The sequence below is a fragment of the Pithys albifrons genome, chromosome 10, assembly GCF_047495875.1.
Source record: "Pithys albifrons albifrons isolate INPA30051 chromosome 10, PitAlb_v1, whole genome shotgun sequence".
Lineage (NCBI taxonomy): Eukaryota > Metazoa > Chordata > Aves > Passeriformes > Thamnophilidae > Pithys > Pithys albifrons.
This window is the reverse complement of record NC_092467.1, coordinates 13640048-13658775: the sequence shown is the minus strand read 5'-3', so window position 1 is coordinate 13658775 and position 18728 is coordinate 13640048. Positions and strand designations below refer to the sequence as shown.

At 42.1% G+C, this 18728-nt stretch overlaps 2 protein-coding genes across 3 annotated transcripts; both read left to right on the top strand.

The window, feature by feature from the left end:
- Positions 1–378: 378 nt before the first annotated feature.
- LOC139676171 (pancreatic alpha-amylase-like) lies at positions 379–9940 on the top strand. Of its 2 annotated transcripts, none has more exons than XM_071564850.1 (11): positions 379–471; positions 2849–3064; positions 4551–4697; positions 5231–5428; positions 6631–6861; positions 7534–7667; positions 7755–7877; positions 7986–8085; positions 8299–8420; positions 8530–8655; positions 9263–9940. In XM_071564850.1, the coding sequence occupies exons 2-11, from the start codon at positions 2897–2899 to the stop codon at positions 9450–9452; spliced, it is 1539 nt and encodes a 512-aa protein (XP_071420951.1). In that variant the 5' UTR covers positions 379–471; positions 2849–2896; the 3' UTR covers positions 9453–9940. The 2 variants fall into 2 exon arrangements, with proteins under 2 accessions (XP_071420951.1, XP_071420949.1); XM_071564848.1 differs by having other exon boundaries at positions 384–607.
- A 2059-nt stretch (positions 9941–11999) lies between these two features.
- LOC139676204 (pancreatic alpha-amylase) lies at positions 12000–17995 on the top strand. The gene is made up of 10 exons (XM_071564928.1): positions 12000–12218; positions 12829–12975; positions 13156–13353; positions 15547–15777; positions 16142–16275; positions 16363–16485; positions 16594–16693; positions 16907–17028; positions 17138–17263; positions 17680–17995. Exons 1-10 carry the CDS (start codon positions 12048–12050, stop codon positions 17867–17869), a joined length of 1542 nt encoding a protein of 513 aa, XP_071421029.1. The 5' UTR covers positions 12000–12047; the 3' UTR covers positions 17870–17995.
- The last annotated feature ends 733 nt before the right edge of the window (positions 17996–18728 follow it).

Below are 18728 nucleotides of genomic sequence, written 5' to 3'. Positions count from 1 at the left end.
TGGTAGAGTGGCTTTGACATACAAAACAACAAATGGAGTTAGTCATATAAAATTGTTTCTTTTCTGTGGGCAAGGGCAAACCCACTAGAGTAAATAGTTGCATGTCGCTGTCCGTGTGTAACATGAAAGACCCTTCCGCCAGGAGCTGCTGGTTCGGGGTAGGAACTTCGGGACCCAAGTGTTCTGCCTGCAATAGAAACAGTAGCAAGGGAAGCTACTTAAGGAAAACAGTGGCAAACAAAACAAACATTCCGGGGGCCAGAAAAGCAAACAAACAAATCCCCGATACAGACGCCCGTAGAGAATCCGGCAGCCCCGAGCGGGGCCGTGCCCGGGCGCCCTGGCACAGCCGTGCGGGGCCGACGGAAGGGGCGGCGCGGCGGGCGCTCGGCCCTGCCCGAGGGCACAGGCGATGTGCGCGGCACAGCTGGGCTCGGCACGGCCCGGTACGGATCGGCTCGGCACAGCCCGGTACGGATCGGCACGGCCCAGCTCGGCACAGCCCGGCCGTGCGGGGCTCCGCGGCTTTCGTGTCGTGTACACGCCGTGCCGGCGCTGGAGGAGCGGCAGGGGCGGGGCTGCTTCGCCTGTGCGAAACATGGAGCTGGTGAGGGGGGCTCTGGGGGGCCACCAGAAGTGACCGGGACGCTGCTTTGCTTTCCTGTGACAGCCTTTGCGTTTTGCAGCTGCAACAGCAGCGTCGGAGCTCTCGCAAGTGTAAATTACTGCTGCTCATATGCGGAGACTGTGGCCGAGCTCCACAAGACAAGGTGACCGAGTTCTCGTGCTGTCCAAGACAGCAGCAGTGCTCTTCAGACACAGTTCTCTCCCATATTCTCTGAAGTACAATCAATTGTGCTCTCTTCCATTGAGGAATACAGGCCTCTTAGTTTTTTTTCCAAATTTCTAAAGCATTTTGAAGCTAGAGCCTTCAGAGTGTAATGGGGACTTCAAGATCCCTGTTCTCTTCTGATTGAACTGAAGTCAGAACAGCTGCATACCTATTTCAAAGAAATGTGAAACAATAATATTGGCTCTTCAAGCATTAGGCCTTGGAGCTGATTAGGTCAAAGTACATTATTCTCACTGCTTTGTGTACTTACTGCTGTAAGGAAAACTTGCCAGTCTGATAAATGGCTTCTCTCATCACAGAAAAATCAAACTTTCTTAGCTCATTTTCTGTTAATGTGTGTTCTTTCTAGGAGGGCAAAGGAGCAGTCTTTCCTGAAAATGGAAGCACATAGAAAAACTGCTTGTGGCTGAAATTTATCTGTGTACTTTACCAAAGATCTATGAGTCAGTAATTTCATTAAAACTGTTTTGGTCACAAGCAGAAAATCAAGCTAAAGATGTCAAATTAATAATTCTAAATAACTCAGTCTCCTCGTGAAGAATAGTGACAACTGAGAGCAACGGGCTCTGGAAGGAGGTTCTGTACTTTTTAAACTGTTATAGTCTGCACTTGAATTTGCTCCAAAGAGTGCAGCTCCACTGCCTGAGAGACAGGAATTATCATTTCCTTGAAACAAAAATGAGAGTAATTTTGTGGAAGTCATGTGTGGTTTGTTATAAACTTTGCTCTGGGTATCTGTGTCATAGCAGGTTGTAGTTTTCAGCAATCCATTCCCAAATGTGTATGAAATCAGGAAAGACACTGGTTTCCTTTATGTGGCAAACCTGAAGGCATTTGTGTTCATGTTTAAAGCTTCCCTGAAATATTCAGTAGCACCTATAACATCACCTAGGAATTTCCCTATTCCCTCTTTGCCCTGTGTTAAGACAGCTTTTTATAAAGAATAGATAGTTAAAGGAAAGTAACAAGATTCTGTGTTTTGTTATTTAAGGGAAGTGGTAGTTCAGCCTTTTGTTTGCTGGAGTTCTCCTCGTAGGACTTTTTATATTCCAGACTCTCTAAATCAGCTTCTAAACACGAAGAGTGCAAAATAAGATCCTAAATAGAGTAATGCAAACCTTGATAGTTGTTTAACTTCTGGTTTGTTCCATACTGTATCTTTTTAGGTAAGAAAAAGGAGAGGAAATTTAAATATAGTCTGTGTTTGTCCATTGGTAAATACAAATAGGGTATGTATCAGGAAATACAGTGCCTAGCCTAGCTCATCAGAGGGTAAGGCAGCTGATTTTCAGCCTCTGGAAAGCTCTTTCATTTGCAGAACTCTATACCTTGGCCCTGAGAAGGAGATTTCTTGATTATGGAGCTTCACAACACTTCTAACATCTGCTGTTGCCCTATGTTCTTTGGGAGGAAAACATCACACAAATTGTACAATGTACAGAGATTGGACATTACATTTCTGGGTTTGAGTCACTATAATTTCTGTATCTGAGAGATCCTCCAAGGTTAGAGCTGTTGTTTGAATGACAGATGTCATGCATATCATGAATGAAAAACTCCCATATTAGATCTCCAGAATATCTGGGGGTTTGTGACAACTCACAATATGAAACACTCTGTTTCTCCAGGGTCTTGTCTAAATCTGTACAAGTCATAAATCGGTAACACCATTTTCAAAAAAAAAAGATGCCTCTCAAGGGCAAATAGGAACGTAAAATACTAGGCATTGAAAAGAGAAACAAAATGTTCATCCTTTGCCTTTTGGGGTTGTTTTTGGCTTTATACAATAAAAATACAACTTACTGGAGACAGTCTATCAACATCTGAATTGTAACTCCAGGAAAAAAAAGTTACTGTGAGTATAGGAGGTTGATACAGCTTAGATAGAATCCAGTTTTCATACAAAATTCCAATCAAGGTAAATAAATGTGATACCAGAAATGGGCCTCTACTTTTAAATGTGTATTTTCTAAAGTGTATTTTATCCTCTTGCAGGAACATAACTAGGTAGGAGGAAGAGTGCAGCTGATCACAGAGGACAGGATGGGTATCTATTTTCTTCTGTTAATTGTGGGGGTTTGCTGGGGGCAGTACGACCCCAACACTCTCTCCAAGAGGACGTCTATTGTACATCTCTTTGAATGGCGCTGGGTGGATATTGCCCTGGAGTGTGAACGCTATTTAGCTCCTAATGGATTTGGAGGAGTTCAGGTATGTCTGTCCCTATCAGTAGGCAGTAAAATTGTTACAGAGATAATTTGTTTCACAGAGAAATGTTGAACTTGCCAAAGGACAGGTACTGAGAAAGAAAAATAGAAATTGGTAATGGAAGTAGTAAATGCTGACAAAGATATTCTTCAGCTGTCATTGTGTAAACATGGGTTTATTTCATTGTTCCAAAGTGCTTGCTTTGCACTCTCTGCTATTACATTTAGATGAATTAGAATTGCATATCATTGGCTAAATCGTTTTCTTACTGCTGTGAAGACTAACCTATCTTTATCTGTTTGATATAATTTAAATGAAGGGAAGCTCTTAAAACCTAGATAAACATAAAATAGAACCATGACTGAAGAAACTAGCTTTCAGAAAAACAAAGTGCTGAAAGTTTAAATAATTAAATATGAAAGGCTGCTAATTGTGGTCACCCAAACTGGCAAGCTTCCCTCTGTAGTGTCACAATAAGCCATTAAGAGATGCTTCTTTGTAGGAATGTAGTGTGAGCAGGCAGAGATGGATTGAACACAGGTTATGGTGGGGGTGTGCCTATGTCTGTTCTGTCTGAATAGCAGAGATGTCTTGCTGTGGAACCAGTGCTGTCAGATGGATGGGGTAACATGGTTGGAGAGCAGCCACCTATTAAACTATTTCAGCTTGCTTGTCAGATTGCTCAGGAAAAATTGATGAGAAGTCTACATTTCTCTTGTAGCCAGAGACTTTGCAAGTTGGCCTAAGTAAGAACTTCCCCATAATTTTCAAATAATAACAGCTTTTCTTTGCAACCTTCCTTCCAGGCACACAGACCTGATTGATTTTAAACTGGTTTCTAGGACTGTGGTGTGTGTCTGTATATCTTTTTAAGCCATTCTTTGACAGTGTTTCAGAAAGAAAGTTTTTTTCAGATGACAGCTTGCTGAGCTGGTCACAAAGGTGTGGCAGCTGAGTAGGATGCAGCCTTGGGATCTTTCTGAGAAATGGTGGGATTGGGTGGTTATGCTCAGAGACTTGGAGGTAGCAGCAAAAGGTTTCTGCTTAAAAAGTGCCTAAAAGAGTCTATAAAATTTTGGAAGAGGTATAACTCATCTGGAAACTTAGAAGAATTAGTTTGAGAATGCTTTTGTTCAAAACATTACAAAAATGAGAATTTGGATTTATTTTAGTGACAGGATGTTACATCAGTTATTATGCAGTCGTATCCTACCTGTGCTGACCTAATTCTTTGGTTTCAGACACTTCTTTTTATCTTTAAGGCCTGCAGTAACAAAGATAATTAGGACACTATGTCCATCCACTTAATTTTTATAGTATGTTTCTACCTGCTGAAAGCCAGGCCTGAGTTGTTTTTTTTCCAGGCCACTACAGTGTAAGCAGAGGATACTGAGATCTATGTGGGTTATGTTCTTTCTCTCACAATAGTCTGCAAACAAGTTAACTATTATCAGTATCCTGTCACCAAGTGCCATTGTTTTATTCACAGATTTCACCTCCAAATGAAAATGTTATCGTTAGTGACCCCCAGCAACCATGGTGGGAAAGATACCAGCCTGTCAGCTACAAGCTGTGCACACGATCTGGAAACGAAATGGAATTTAGAGACATGGTGACCAGGTGCAACAATGTTGGAGTAAGTGTTTTGAAAAATGCATTATAGAAGGTCCCTAGGTTAGTCAGACAGGACTTGAAGTCATGCTCCTTGTCTTAAAACACCTTCTTGTTCTTCATGGGTTTTAGCACAGTTTCTAGGAGGATCCAGGCTGGATGGGGCTCTGTGCAGCCTGATGTAGTGGAAGGTGTCCCTGCCCATGGCTGAGGGGTTGGTGATGTTTAGGGTTCCTTCCAACCCAAACCATGCTGTGATTCTGTGATCTGTTCCAATCTTCCCAGGCATAGAGGTGACACTGACAGGTCAGTAATTCCCAGGATCTCCCTTTCTATTGTTTAAAAAAAATGGATGGAATGTTATCTGCTTGTCTGTAGAGCTGCAGTGTATCAACATTACTGTAGGTTAATAGAAAAAAAATAATTTGAATAAAAAGTTGGGTGAAGAAAGCAAGGAAAAATAGGGGCTTAGGGCAGGAAGTATGGGAGTGAGCACATTGATTAGTGGTGCTATAGGAAGTAGCTTCCTCAAATTGTTATGTGAATATTATTCTCTAGGTATATATTTACGTGGATGCAGTAATCAACCATATGTGTGGAGCTAATGCTGGTGCTGGTGATCATGCCACTTGTGGAAGCTATTTCAATGCAAAGACTGAAGATTTTCCAGCTGTGCCGTATTCTGGCTGGGACTTTAATGATGGTAAATGTAAATCTAGAAGTGGAGACATTGAGAATTATCATGATATATCGCAGGTAAACCTAGAACTATGGTTTTCATGTACATCTGTTCCTGTGCTGTGGTTACTTTGCTCTCATTTACAGTCAGACATTTTTTAAAACAGAACAAAAAGCCTCATGGAAAACCATCCAAATTATTAGTAGAGGTTAGTGTTGCTATAAGAACACCACTTCTTAAACAGATAGCTCTGCTTGAGACAATGGCTCAATTTCAGATATAGACAAATGTGCTTAGGTACTTTATAAAGACAATTTAATGCTCATAAAATCTATTTAGCAATTATCTTGTGTGGGGTTTTTGGGTTAAAAAAAAGAGTTATTGTTTGCCTTCTATTGTAATTTGCAAGTTTTTAATTTCAGAAGAGAGATTAGGATTTTTTAAAGAAAAATAGTAATGCCAAAATCTTGAAAACTGACCTTCTGTTCAGGTATTTCCTAGGAGTCTATCTATTCCTCTGTGCTAGATTATGAGGTCAGAACTTTACCACAGAGTGAAAATTTACCTTCTGAAAGTAAAAATACCTATCTTTCTTGAATAATGTTTTATGTCTTTCATATGCATTTGATCTTTCCTGAATCAAAGTTGAGAGGAAAGGAGTTATGGAGAAATGACAGCAGAAGTTCTAAGGGAGCATCTTTATAGCCAGTTCCTTAGTGCAATTTGCAGGATAGGCTAATGCATCTTGCTCTTTCCAGGAAGATGTGCATAGCCATGGAAACCCATACTGAGAGTTCTTAGTAAAAAGGCACCTCAGAATATTCAATGTCGGGTATTCTTTTGATGAAAACTGATGCCCATCATTTTATATTTAAGGAAACAAGAGTTTAATGTTTCAGGCTACAATAACTTGAAAATATTTAGAAATGTAATTTCTAGAAATCTTTTCTAGATCAGAAATGAGTGCACTGAGTAAAAACAATTAGTCCTGTTTTTGCCTTGTACTTGCATTTAAAAAGCTGATTATAGATTTAATAACTTGGCTGTTATAATCCTACAGCACCTACAAATGTGGAAGTTGGGTAAATGCAGATTTCTTAATGCTCCTTCTATGTAGATGACTAAGGTACCTGCCCAAAGCAAAGATATGCTTGGCGAACAAAGGCTGGTGAATGCTTTATTTGGTATTGTAACATAGTCAAGAAAGTTCATAGTGTGTGCACAACACTGCATTTAGTTCATGAGGTGGAAAATGCATCATTTTGGAATTGTTCTCCAGGTGCGTGACTGCCGCTTGGTCAGCCTTCTGGACCTGGCCCTGGAGAAGGACTATGTGCGCTCAAGGGTCGCTGAGTACATGAACCATCTCCTGGACATCGGCGTAGCAGGCTTCCGAATTGATGCTGCCAAGCATATGTGGCCTGGGGATGTGAAGGCGATTTTAGACAAGCTGAAACTTCTAAATACTAAATGGTTTCCTGAAGGAACTAAACCTTTCATTTACCAGGAGGTAATCTTTATTTTTTTTAAATTTTACTTCATAAACACATTTTTATAGGCACAGTATAGACTCAGTCACACACAGAAAGCAATGCTTAGTTTGAGCCAAAGCAGCTTTCAGATTCAAGATCTATAGAAATCTTGATCAAGATTTAATAACCATAATCTAATCTGCCCATAAATGGTAATTGACATGCAAAATACCTCAGTTGTTTTGGATCTTCTAGAATTTTCACCCAGAAATTTCACTTGAGATGAAATTTACTACATTGAAGTTAGTGTAAAAATTGCATTGATCTAAAAAAGTGATTTCACTTTCTGAATATAAAATTCTGGATGATAAATTACAACAGAAGACATAAATGGTGTGTATGGTCTGAAACTTAGTTTTTCAGTGGCATAACTAGTGTTATTTGATATTCCAAATTTTGACTTTATATTTGAGTAACAGATCCGAACAAGACCTAAGAATCAGGTAGTTCGTTTCAGTCAGCAGAAATTAAAGTTGCTAGACACATTTTGCTAAATCAATATCTTGCCTGCAAGGTCTAGGGAAAATAATGAAACATAGTAAAATCAGGCTGCCCAATTCTTGGAAGCAGAGACTGGACTAAATATAAAATTGTTATGGCCCAAGCCTTACTTAGGTATTGGTGATCAATCACTGTCTTTCCTGTTCCAGGTAATTGACTTGGGTGGAGAGCCCATCAAGGGCAGCGACTACTTTGGAAATGGCCGAGTGACAGAATTCAAATATGGTGCAAAGCTGGGGACAGTGATCCGCAAGTGGAATGGAGAAAAGATGGCCTACCTCAAGTAAGAATGGGGGTGCTGCAACTTCTCTGGGGTACAGTGGATACAGCAGTTGACAGGATAGCTTCAAGTCTTTGTGTTTTTGGCCAGGAACTGGGGAGAAGGCTGGGGCTTTGTGCCTTCCGACAGAGCCCTGGTCTTTGTGGATAATCACGACAACCAGCGTGGGCATGGGGCTGGTGGATCTGCTATTCTGACCTTCTGGGATGCCAGGTAAGGGCTTGCTCTTGTCTGGGTGATGCTTCTTTCTTTGGCTTGTCTGTCTGTTCTCTGGCAGGTTTCTCTTTCCATGTCTCATTACTTGTTTTGTCCAACCAACAGGCTGTATAAAATGGCAGTTGGTTTCATGCTGGCCCACCCATATGGCTTTACCCGTGTGATGTCAAGTTTTCGCTGGCCAAGATATTTTGTAGATGGAAAGGTAAGCTTGCTATGCTGAGGATCCCTACATGGTGGATAAGGAGGGCCAGAGAAGGGCCAGAGAAGCAGTCCTGTGCATTTCAGTTTGTTAAGTGATTTCACTGTCCCATGTTGGATCTAGCTGGTGGAATTTTGATGCTCCCTCTAGCTTTTGCCTCCCAAGAGGCTCTCTGCACTTTTGGTACGAAGTTATAAACTTGCCTTTTAATTGCAGGACATCAATGACTGGGTTGGACCACCAAGTAACTCGGATGGATCAATAAAGCCTGTTACAATCAATGAGGACACTACCTGCGGCAACGACTGGGTCTGTGAACATCGCTGGCGTCAAATCAAGTAAGATGCTGTGGAGAAACCATAAGTGAAGGCATTTGCTTTTGCTTCCTGTCCCCTGTGGCTTTAGAGGTCTTGCAGCTGCAGTGACAGCCAGTCCTTGTGTTTTCAGGAACATGGTTATCTTCCGCAATGTGGTGGATGGTGAGCCTTTCTCCAACTGGTGGGACAATGGCAGCAATCAAGTAGCTTTTGGCCGTGGTAATAAAGGCTTCATCATTTTCAATAATGATGACTGGTAAGTCAGTGAGACAAACAGAATACAAGTTATTATAAATAAATTATTATTTATTTTTAAAAATCTAGTTAATAGTGAAAGCTTTTAAGGTGTTGCTGGCTCCAATAGATCTTTGTAACGGGTGCATCCTTTATCTCAGTTGCTGACAGTTTAAACTTGCCATTCTTCACTGTACCAGGAATATTCTTTGCTCTTGGCAGTTAGGCCTTGTACTGTGATCTTGCTGTTTTCTAGTTCTGAATTTGGCTGTGTCACTGAGCAGGGTCATCTAGAAAAGTCTGAACTTACAGAAATGAAGGAACTTGTAAACTCGGGAATATGGTCCAAAAGTGACAGTTTAAAAACTGTATTGCAATCTGTATTGCAAAACTGTTATGCAAGAACGAGATGGTAAGAGAATGGGAGTGTGTGAGGCCTGTAATAACTAGGAGCAGGTTGTGGTGGTGAGCAGTTTGAAGGATGTAGTGGTTGGACAGATTCTGCAGTGTCCAGAGAAGTGCTACAGGATAAATCCAGAATTACCTAACATCTGAGAAGGTCTCCAATATGAGTTGCAGAGCATTTTAGACTCCATATAATCCTTACTGCATTTCAATCTTTTCCAAAGGTCTTTGAATGTAACTCTGCAGACCGGTTTGCCTGCTGGCACTTACTGCGACATCATTTCTGGACAAAAGAAAGGTGATTACTGTACAGCGGTTGAAGTTCGTGTTGCTGCTGATGGCATGGCTAATTTCCTGATTGGTAATGAGGCTGAAGATCCATTCATTGCCATTCACATTGATGCTAAATTGTAACCAGATCTGTTGTGCATGTGTTGTTTCTTAACTCTTCTGTATTTTTGCTAGGAGTGTAGAGGTGAGCCGAACCTCCTGGCTGTCTAGCACTGACTGAACTAAGGTAGAGCAAAGGGTATTAGCTCATACTAATGAAATACTGTGCAGCTTCTGTACAGAGACAGGAGCTGGTGGTGCCAGTGCACATCTGGGAGTGGTGCTATACACCTGCTTGCATTTGTAAGTGCACTTTATTCAGTTAAAGTACTAATAGAAAAGGAAAGGAGAAAAAGGAAATTATTTCCTTTGAAATGATGCTGTTCTGTGCATAAATGGAAATGCAGTTCTCTTTAGGAGCTAGTGGGACTGGGAATTGACAAGATGTCCAAAAACCAAGAGAAGATGCCTTTGTGCTGAAATTCAAATTGCTGCTACATTGTAACTCAGTTGAAAATGTGTTTCTTCTGTTGGTTTCTACATTTTCTGTATCTAGTGAATAAAACATGGCATTCAAATCAAGTTTATCCCTTTTTTGTGACAAACTAAACATAGGGTCTGGGTCAGAGGAAGCTGGCCCATGCCAGTCATTTGTTTCTGCCTGTGGCATCAATCAGGCTGGTGTGTTATCTAGTTCACAGCTTGTGCATGTACAAATCAAAAACACAAATCTTCCATCACTACCCCAAAACTGACTTGATCTCCATTACTGGTGCTAATAATACAATTACCAGTAGGATGATGGGCTTTCCCAGTGGTGGGAAAGGAATTTGTAAGTTGAAACCACATAAAGCCCATTGCTACCTACAAAAACTTTTTGTTAGTTGTTAACTTTGTATAATGTCTGTTATACTGAGCCATGTGTATGCTCCTACTGGTCTGGCTAAAGGAAGGAGACATTCACACCCACTTAATTAACTCAGGGTTAAACAGTTACGCTATCAGCTTATTTGTTTATGTAAACCTTCCACCACCCCTTTGTGCTGCCATTAGGTCAGCATTCTTTACAACATCCTTGGACAGTCAGTCACAACCTGCAGAGCCTATTGTATGAGGATTCCCAGTCCCCTTTGCCATCGATTGCATCAGGCTCACAAGGATGGGTTCATACTCTTCTTTCCTGACAGCAGTGTATTTTTCAGTGGAAAATGCATGTCTTTGGAAACTGAAAGTCACGCAGTGACATGCCGTCACATCAATGGAACCCCACAGGAAACAGGGATGTAAAAATTAACTTGAGGCATATTGGGTTGCTCTCAGTAACGCTGAGGGATGAGGAGGTCTGTTCTCACTGAACTGGTAATCACAAGGTGAAATCACTCACTGGTTCCTTGCTGTTATTGAGTAGGCAAGGTCATTTGCAATAATTTACTATTTCATTGTAGTAGTGGAAAAAGAGGCCTCTAATAAGGTCTGTGATATGAAAATGAACAGGTGGACAAATGGGACCTGCTTCTGTGTTTTGTCCTTGAAGAGAAATTCTGGGAAAGAGAAGGATGCATGTGACATTGGCATGGCTAGTTTCAGAAAGAGGTAGTTTAGGTATGAAGTGCACTGACGTTTCTTTTCTCCTGACGTAGATGTGGCGTTTTTTAACTTTTTTTTCTCCCTAGAGTAGACATGACAATTTTTTAATTTTTTTCTCAGAGATATTCATGAAACGTTAGGGATTTTCTGGTCTTTGTTTTCCCTCAGAGTGGTGTTGTTTCATTGGTATGACAAGCTTGTTCATGGAGGGTTCTTGCTGAGACCTTGATTTTATAAGTAAGTCAGTTCCTAATGAAGACCTGAAATCATCTCATGAGCTGAACTCCGATGGTTTTTTTTTTTCTAAGGAAGAAACTGTAATAAAAGCCAAAAGGGATTTGAGCAACAGCTCTGGCTTTCAAATTCAGTTTTATGTCAGTCAGCTGACACTCATCTGCAGCATCATTTACATCTGATTTTGGATTTCGTTCCTTGACTCAGATGAATCATTGATCATTTAAAATGAGATGAAACTTTATACAAAGTTTCTGCTGGAGAGGAAAACACTTGCAACTCTAATCACTTTCAATCAGGTAGAGAAACGGGTGCTCTACTGACCAGTGAGAGTCACCTGGTGAAGACCCACAACCTGTTGTGTGTCAGATCTGTTATTGACTGAGAGTGGCTGATCATGTACCTTGGTTTGAACCCTGCCTGCATTCAGAGGTGCCTAACTGTCAGGATTAGACAAACTCAGGCATTCTCTTAATGCTGTTAGGCTTTCATCTTTCCATCGCCTCCCACTCCTTTTACCTTCCAAAGACCCCTTCCAGGGTCTGTATGTTATGTCTTGAAATACTTCTGATAAAGTATCTTTGTTTACATAATTGGAGTGGAGTTCTTGATTTGAGGGCAGTGCTCACAGACTGCTTCGTTTATGATAGTTTATAATCATTGTGAAAAGTATTTTATCTTCAGCTGTTGGGCAATCAGGGAGAAAAACAAACTAAAGGAATGATATTGAGCTAGCTAGCTAAATAATAACTGATAGCATTGATCTGTGTGAATTTTGCCAGCTGCAACAGGAACTTTGTCATCTTGCAGGAACATAAATAGCCAGAGGAGAGACCACAGCCTTCTACTGAAGGCGCCATGCAAGTTCTCCTTGTCCTCCTCACAGCTGTGGGGGTTTGCTGGGGGCAGTACAACCCCAACACTCTCTCTAAGAGGACGTCTATTGTACATCTCTTTGAATGGCGCTGGGTGGATATTGCTCTGGAGTGTGAACGCTATTTAGCTCCTAATGGATTTGGAGGAGTTCAGGTAAGTTGTTTCCTGTAAGTAGGTAGGAAAATGGCATTGTAGAATTTAATTAATAAATCAAAATGCCTGAGATGGAGAAAGCCATTTCCAAGTAACTTTGCTGTTGGAGAGGGAAGGATGGAAGTAGTAACTGCTGTTAGAGACAATCTTAACAGGCCCACAGGGCCAGTGAATGATGTATCTCTAGCAGATCAAAGGGCTTACCTTTGTCTGAACGGCTTCCCCTGAAAGCTAAGTAAAAACTAAGACTCTTTACCTTGTTCTAAGGGAAGTGCATAAGTATTGAGGTTTGGCTTCTATAAGGCTGTCATTATTTCAGGTAAAAACAATTCTTGTGGCTTCAGCCCTCCCATGCACGTGTCCTTGAAAGCAAGCCCATGTTGGACCTAGGCAACCCACAGAAACAAAACATCTTTCTTGCCAGGAAGATGTTTTATTTCCTTATATACAAAACAGACATCACACAGACCTGGGCTTATGCTGTGAGAGAGAGGCTGGGTTGGATGCTAGCCTTCTTCTGAGAGCAGAGGGGCTGAGTGCAGGTTTTGCCCTTCAAATGCTGAAATAAAACCAACTGATTTTTTATTAAAGTACTTAATTTCATCTGCAGGTTTCACCTCCAAATGAAAATATTGTCATTACTAACCCAAACAGACCTTGGTGGGAAAGATACCAGCCTGTTAGCTATAAGCTCTGCACTCGATCAGGGAACGAAGATGAGTTCAGAGACATGGTGACCAGATGCAACAATGTTGGAGTAAGTGCCTTGATAATCTGTGTCTGATTTGAAAAAAAGTGCTATATCAGCTGAAGGAAAAGAGACATATAGAGAGAAGAAGCTGAAGAGGGGAAAAAATCAATAGTGATGTGATAGAGTTGTGGCTATCATTTCATGATCACTACAAAACACAGTGAAATGTATGTGTTGCTTTTCTAGGTTCATATTTATGTGGATGCTGTCGTCAACCACATGTGTGGGGCTTCGGGTGGTTCAGGCACACATTCTACCTGTGGAAGCTTTTTTAATGCTGGAAATCGAGATTTTCCAGCTGTGCCATACTCTGGCTGGGATTTCAATGATGGCAAATGTCGAACTGGAAGTGGAGAAATTGAAAATTATGGTGATATATATCAGGTAACTTCCTCTGGCAAAAGTCTTAAATATTTTTCCTTTTTTTTTTAAACTCTAGAGTAAGACCAAACAAAGGGCGGTTTCTCACAAAACCTGGGCTTAGTCACTTCACAAGTGAATCAAGGGATGACTATAGTTATTAGTGGTGCAAAATAAGTAGTGAGGAATCAAGAACCTATGTGTGGAAGTTTGCTTCTGAACTGAGCTCAATGTACTCAGCTCAGCCCACGACCTCATTCTTAGAGCTTATAAGCTCAGCTGATCATGATAAGGAGCTACCTTGGAAAACTGCCAGCAGTGCAAGGTGGTGCCCTGGTTCAGTGACTTACTATTTTTTATAGTTGAAATGTGCAGCAGCTGCTTCTCAAGCTCTTCAACCACTTTGCAATAGGCCATGATGTTTGTGCACTTACACTACTTCATATAAAACTTGCTCTCCACTCGTTCAGGTGGCTCCTGCTATGGTAATTCTTATAACATTCATCTGAAAAACAGGGTTACAGCAGTTTAAAAGTATTTCCATTACAATCTCCACCCCACTCCCTGTGGCCCATTTGTGTTTAACACAACAATGAAGTCCTCCCCTTCCCCCTGCTCTGCCTTAGCCTCATCCACAGACTGCAGTCCCCCAGGGCTGTACCTGCTCTAGACAGAGCCTTGTCTACGAGCCACAGTCTCTTCAGGAGGACACCTGCTGTGGCACAGACTTATCCATAGCCACAGTCACTGTGAGGTGCACCTGTTCCAGCAGGGCCCTACCCATGGACCACGGTGACTTCAGAGATACAGCTGCTCCAGTGTGGCCTTACCCACAGCCATTGATCCTGTAAGAGCAGACCTGCCCAGCATGGCCTTAGCCCTGGCTGCAGTCCCTCCAGGGGTGTCCCTGCTCTGTCATGGGCTTGTCCATGGCAGAACACTTTGAGGTGCTCCAACATGGTCTCTTTCACAGCCATTGATGCTTCAGGGGTTACCGGCTGCAACATGGATGTATCCCTAGGTCACACTCCCTTCAGAGGTGTACCTACTGGAGCACAGCCACACATACATTAAGATGTACCCGCTGTGGTGTGAACTTTTTCATGGCCACAGACACTTTGAGATGTACCTGCTCCACCGTGGACTCATCCACAGGTCGCAGTGCCTTTGACTCGAGTTCTTTCTGGACTTTCAGCCTATCCAGCATGGCAGCACAGAAACAGCAGCAGTGACCGGGCCATCTGCCAGCCCAGGAGCATCTCCACTGCCGTTATCCAAATGTTCCCAGAGTGAGGTGATCAGCAGCACAGTGGTACAGCCAGCAGCGAAAGTGAAACGCAGCCACTAATGAGCTCCAGACTCTAATACACAAGTGAACCCTGTGCAAGCACAAGAGTCTGCCAATTAATAACCAAACAGCATAACATCTATGAAGTCCATCTAGCACATTCCAATCAAACCTGTTGTTATTTCAAAGCCTTTGAACCCCATGTTGGACATCAAAAAGGACAGTTATGGTTTAACCCAGCAGCAACTGAACACCATGCAGCTGCTTGCTTACAGCAGTATGGGAGAGAGAATCTGCAGAAGAGTAAAACTGAGAAAACTCACAGGTTGAGATAAAGTTCAATAGGTAATGCAAAAGCTGCACATGCAAGTGAAGCAAAATAAGGAATTTATTCACCACTTTCTATTGGAAGGCAAATGCTTGACTGTCTCCAGGAGAGTAGGGCTCCATCACATGTAAGGTTGACCTGGGAAGAAAAATGCCTTCACTTGGAATATCATCTCCTTCCTTCTTCTTCCCCCAGATTTTTATCTACTGAGCATGATGCCATATGATATGAAATATCCCTTTGGTCAGTTGGGGTCAGCTGTCCTGCTTGTGTCCCCTCAACTCTCTGTGCAATGCTCTGTGCACCCCTAGTCTACCCACTGACTGGATGGAGTGAGGAACAGAATAGGTCTTGACTCTGTGCAAAAAAGAGTCAAACCCCCCCCCTGTTTTCAGTAAAAACCCAAAACACAGCCTCATACTGTGAAGAAAATTAACTGCATCCCAGCCAAAACCAGCACATTCTTCACTCCTTGTGCCTTAGCATTTACATCATGCTCAAGTAACACACTATCCAATCAAACCACCACCCTACTCCCCCTCCTTTGATATATTACACAGATATAATTTCCTTTTTTTTTTTTTTTTGTTGTGTTGCCCAGGTGCGTGACTGCCGCTTGGTCAGCCTTCTGGATCTGGCCCTGGAGAAGGACTATGTGCGCTCCAAAGTTGCTGAGTACATGAACCATCTCATTGACATTGGCGTAGCAGGCTTCCGAATTGATGCTGCCAAGCATATGTGGCCTGGAGACATGAGAGCATATCTGGACAAACTGAAAGATCTAAATACTCAATGGTTTCCTGAAGGAACAAAACCTTTCATTTACCAGGAGGTAATCTTCATGTTTTCTCCTTTATGTTTGTTTTTCTCTGTCTTATCTCTTTACCTTCCTCCTTCAGAGGAACAACAATACATCCTCATTCAAGTTACCCCAGAAAGAGCTAACCATTTTTTGGAAGAGCACTGCAAACATAAGTAATTTTGCTTTGTGAAAATACCGGCAAACAGATGGTCAGTTAAATATATTTTTTTCTTTGGTCGTGTTTTTACTTTGGGTTGACTTATCCAGCAGAAATACACATACTTAAATACTTTTTCACTCGATATAAAGTGAGAACTAATGTTGAGTTCTGTACACTCCATTTTTGGTGTCTGTCAGGCAAGAACAGATGTACAGATTTTCCTTCCTGTACCAGGTAATTGACTTGGGTGGAGAGCCCATCAAGGGCAGTGACTACTTTGGAAATGGCCGAGTGACAGAATTCAAATATGGTGCAAAGCTGGGGACAGTGATCCGCAAGTGGAATGGAGAAAAGATGGCCTACCTCAAGTAAGAATGGGGGTGCTGCAACTTCTCTGGGGTACAGTGGATACAGCAGTTGACAGGATAGCTTCAAGTCTTTGTGTTTTTGGCCAGGAACTGGGGAGAAGGCTGGGGCTTTGTGCCTTCCGACAGAGCCCTGGTCTTTGTGGATAATCACGACAACCAGCGTGGGCATGGGGCTGGTGGATCTGCTATTCTGACCTTCTGGGATGCCAGGTAAGGGCTTGCTCTTGTCTGGGTGATGCTTCTTTCTTTGGCTTGTCTGTCTGTTCTCTGGCAGGTTTCTCTTTCCATGTCTCATTACTTGTTTTGTCCAACCAACAGGCTGTATAAAATGGCAGTTGGTTTCATGCTGGCCCACCCATATGGCTTTACCCGTGTGATGTCAAGTTTTCGCTGGCCAAGATATTTTGTAGATGGAAAGGTAAGCTTGCTATGCTGAGGATCCCTACATGGTGGATAAGGAGGGCCAGAGAAGGGCCAGAGAAGTAGTCCTGTGCATTTCAGTTTGTTAAGTGATTTCACTGTCCCATGTTGGATCTAGCTGGTGGAATTTTGATGCTCCCTCTAGCTTTTGCCTCCCAAGAGGCTCTCTGCACTTTTGGTACGAAGTTATAAACTTGCCTTTTAATTGCAGGACATCAATGACTGGGTTGGACCACCAAGTAACTCGGATGGATCAATAAAGCCTGTTACAATCAATGAGGACACTACCTGCGGCAACGACTGGGTCTGTGAACATCGCTGGCGTCAAATCAAGTAAGATGCTGTGGAGAAACCATAAGTGAAGGCATTTGCTTTTGCTTCCTGTCCCCTGTGGCTTTAGAGGTCTTGCAGCTGCAGTGACAGCCAGTCCTTGTGTTTTCAGGAACATGGTTATCTTCCGCAATGTGGTGGATGGTGAGCCTTTCTCCAACTGGTGGGACAATGGCAGCAATCAAGTAGCTTTTGGCCGTGGTAATAAAGGCTTCATCATTTTCAATAATGATGACTGGTAAGTCAGTGAGACAAACAGAATACCCAGAAAGAACTATAACCTCCCTCATCAGCAATACAACCTGAGTTATGAAGTGTATGTCAAGTCTAGAGAGCCAAAATCTCAGAATCATAGAATATTCTGAGTTGAAGGGACCCACAAGGGTCATCGAATCCAACCCTTAGGTCTGCACAGCACCACACCCAAGCATCACACCATGTGCCTGAGAGTATCATCTAAATTCTTCTTGAACTCTGGCAGGCTTGGTGCTAGGGAGGATAAGGAGTGAAGCAGTGATAGGATCAGGAAGGTCATGCTTTATATTGCTCTTCAAAGTAAGGGAGAGTAGCATCATGTTCAAAAGTCTTACACACAATTTGAAATACCTGTTTTTAAAGTAATGGACAAACAGCTTTTTTTTTATTTTCACATAGGAATATGAATGTCTATTTGCAAACTGGACTGCCTGCTGGTACTTACTGTGATGTTATTTCTGGACAAAAGGAGGACAACAAATGTACTGGAAAACAGGTGTATGTTTCTGGTGATGGAAAGGCTAATTTCCAGATTAATACTGATGCTGAAGATCCATTTATTGCAATTCATGTCAATGCCAAATTATAACTCCAGAGAAATGTCCTCCTCTGTTTAGTCTGTGCATTACTCTTTCTCCCATATGTGATTCCCTGGTTTCGAGCATGAGTGACTATGTATAGTGACTAGTGCATAATAAATGCCAATCAAATTGAAGACTAATTCTTTTCCCTTTAATGAATTAGATGTAACTTTATCACCTCATGACTAGTGGCATTGCAGTGGTAGGTTTTAAGGCAATGCAGTACTTCAGTTCCCACATAATAGAAATACAGGAGAAAATAAAATAAATTAAAAAAAAACCCAAGCCAGCATGTTGGTAAGTTAAAATGCAGTATTTTCAAGGCCAATGCATACACACATCTGTATCCCACAGCAGCCACGTTGTGGGCAGTCAGCTACAAGCAGTGCCTATACACAGTTTAGCCCTTTCTTATGGCAAACCAAACCTGGGATTGGGTCAGTGAAGGAAGCTGGGCTGTGCCAATCAGTTATTCTGGTCTGTGGCATCAGTCAAGCCACTGGGTTACCTGGTTCACAGTCAGCTTGTGCCTGTACAAGTCAAAACCAGAGCTCTTCTGTCATTAGCTCCAGAGGTTTGCTGCAAGTGAATGTTCACTGTGGGCGTTCCAAAGGTGTCCAAGAATCACTCTGTATGTCCAGGCATTGCTCACACCTTGTGCCAGTGGCTGCAACATGGCATATTCTTGGCTCTGTGGTGCATTAGGCTTCCTTATTCTGTAGTGTCTTAGAGAATTACTCAGACAGATCACAGATTTGGAAGCTTTCCCAATTTCCTTGTTGTCTGTGAGAAAATACTGAGGTAAAGGCAAATATTCAGGCCTTGCTTTAAATCAGTGTCTGCTAGGCCAAAAGCACTCACTGTGTC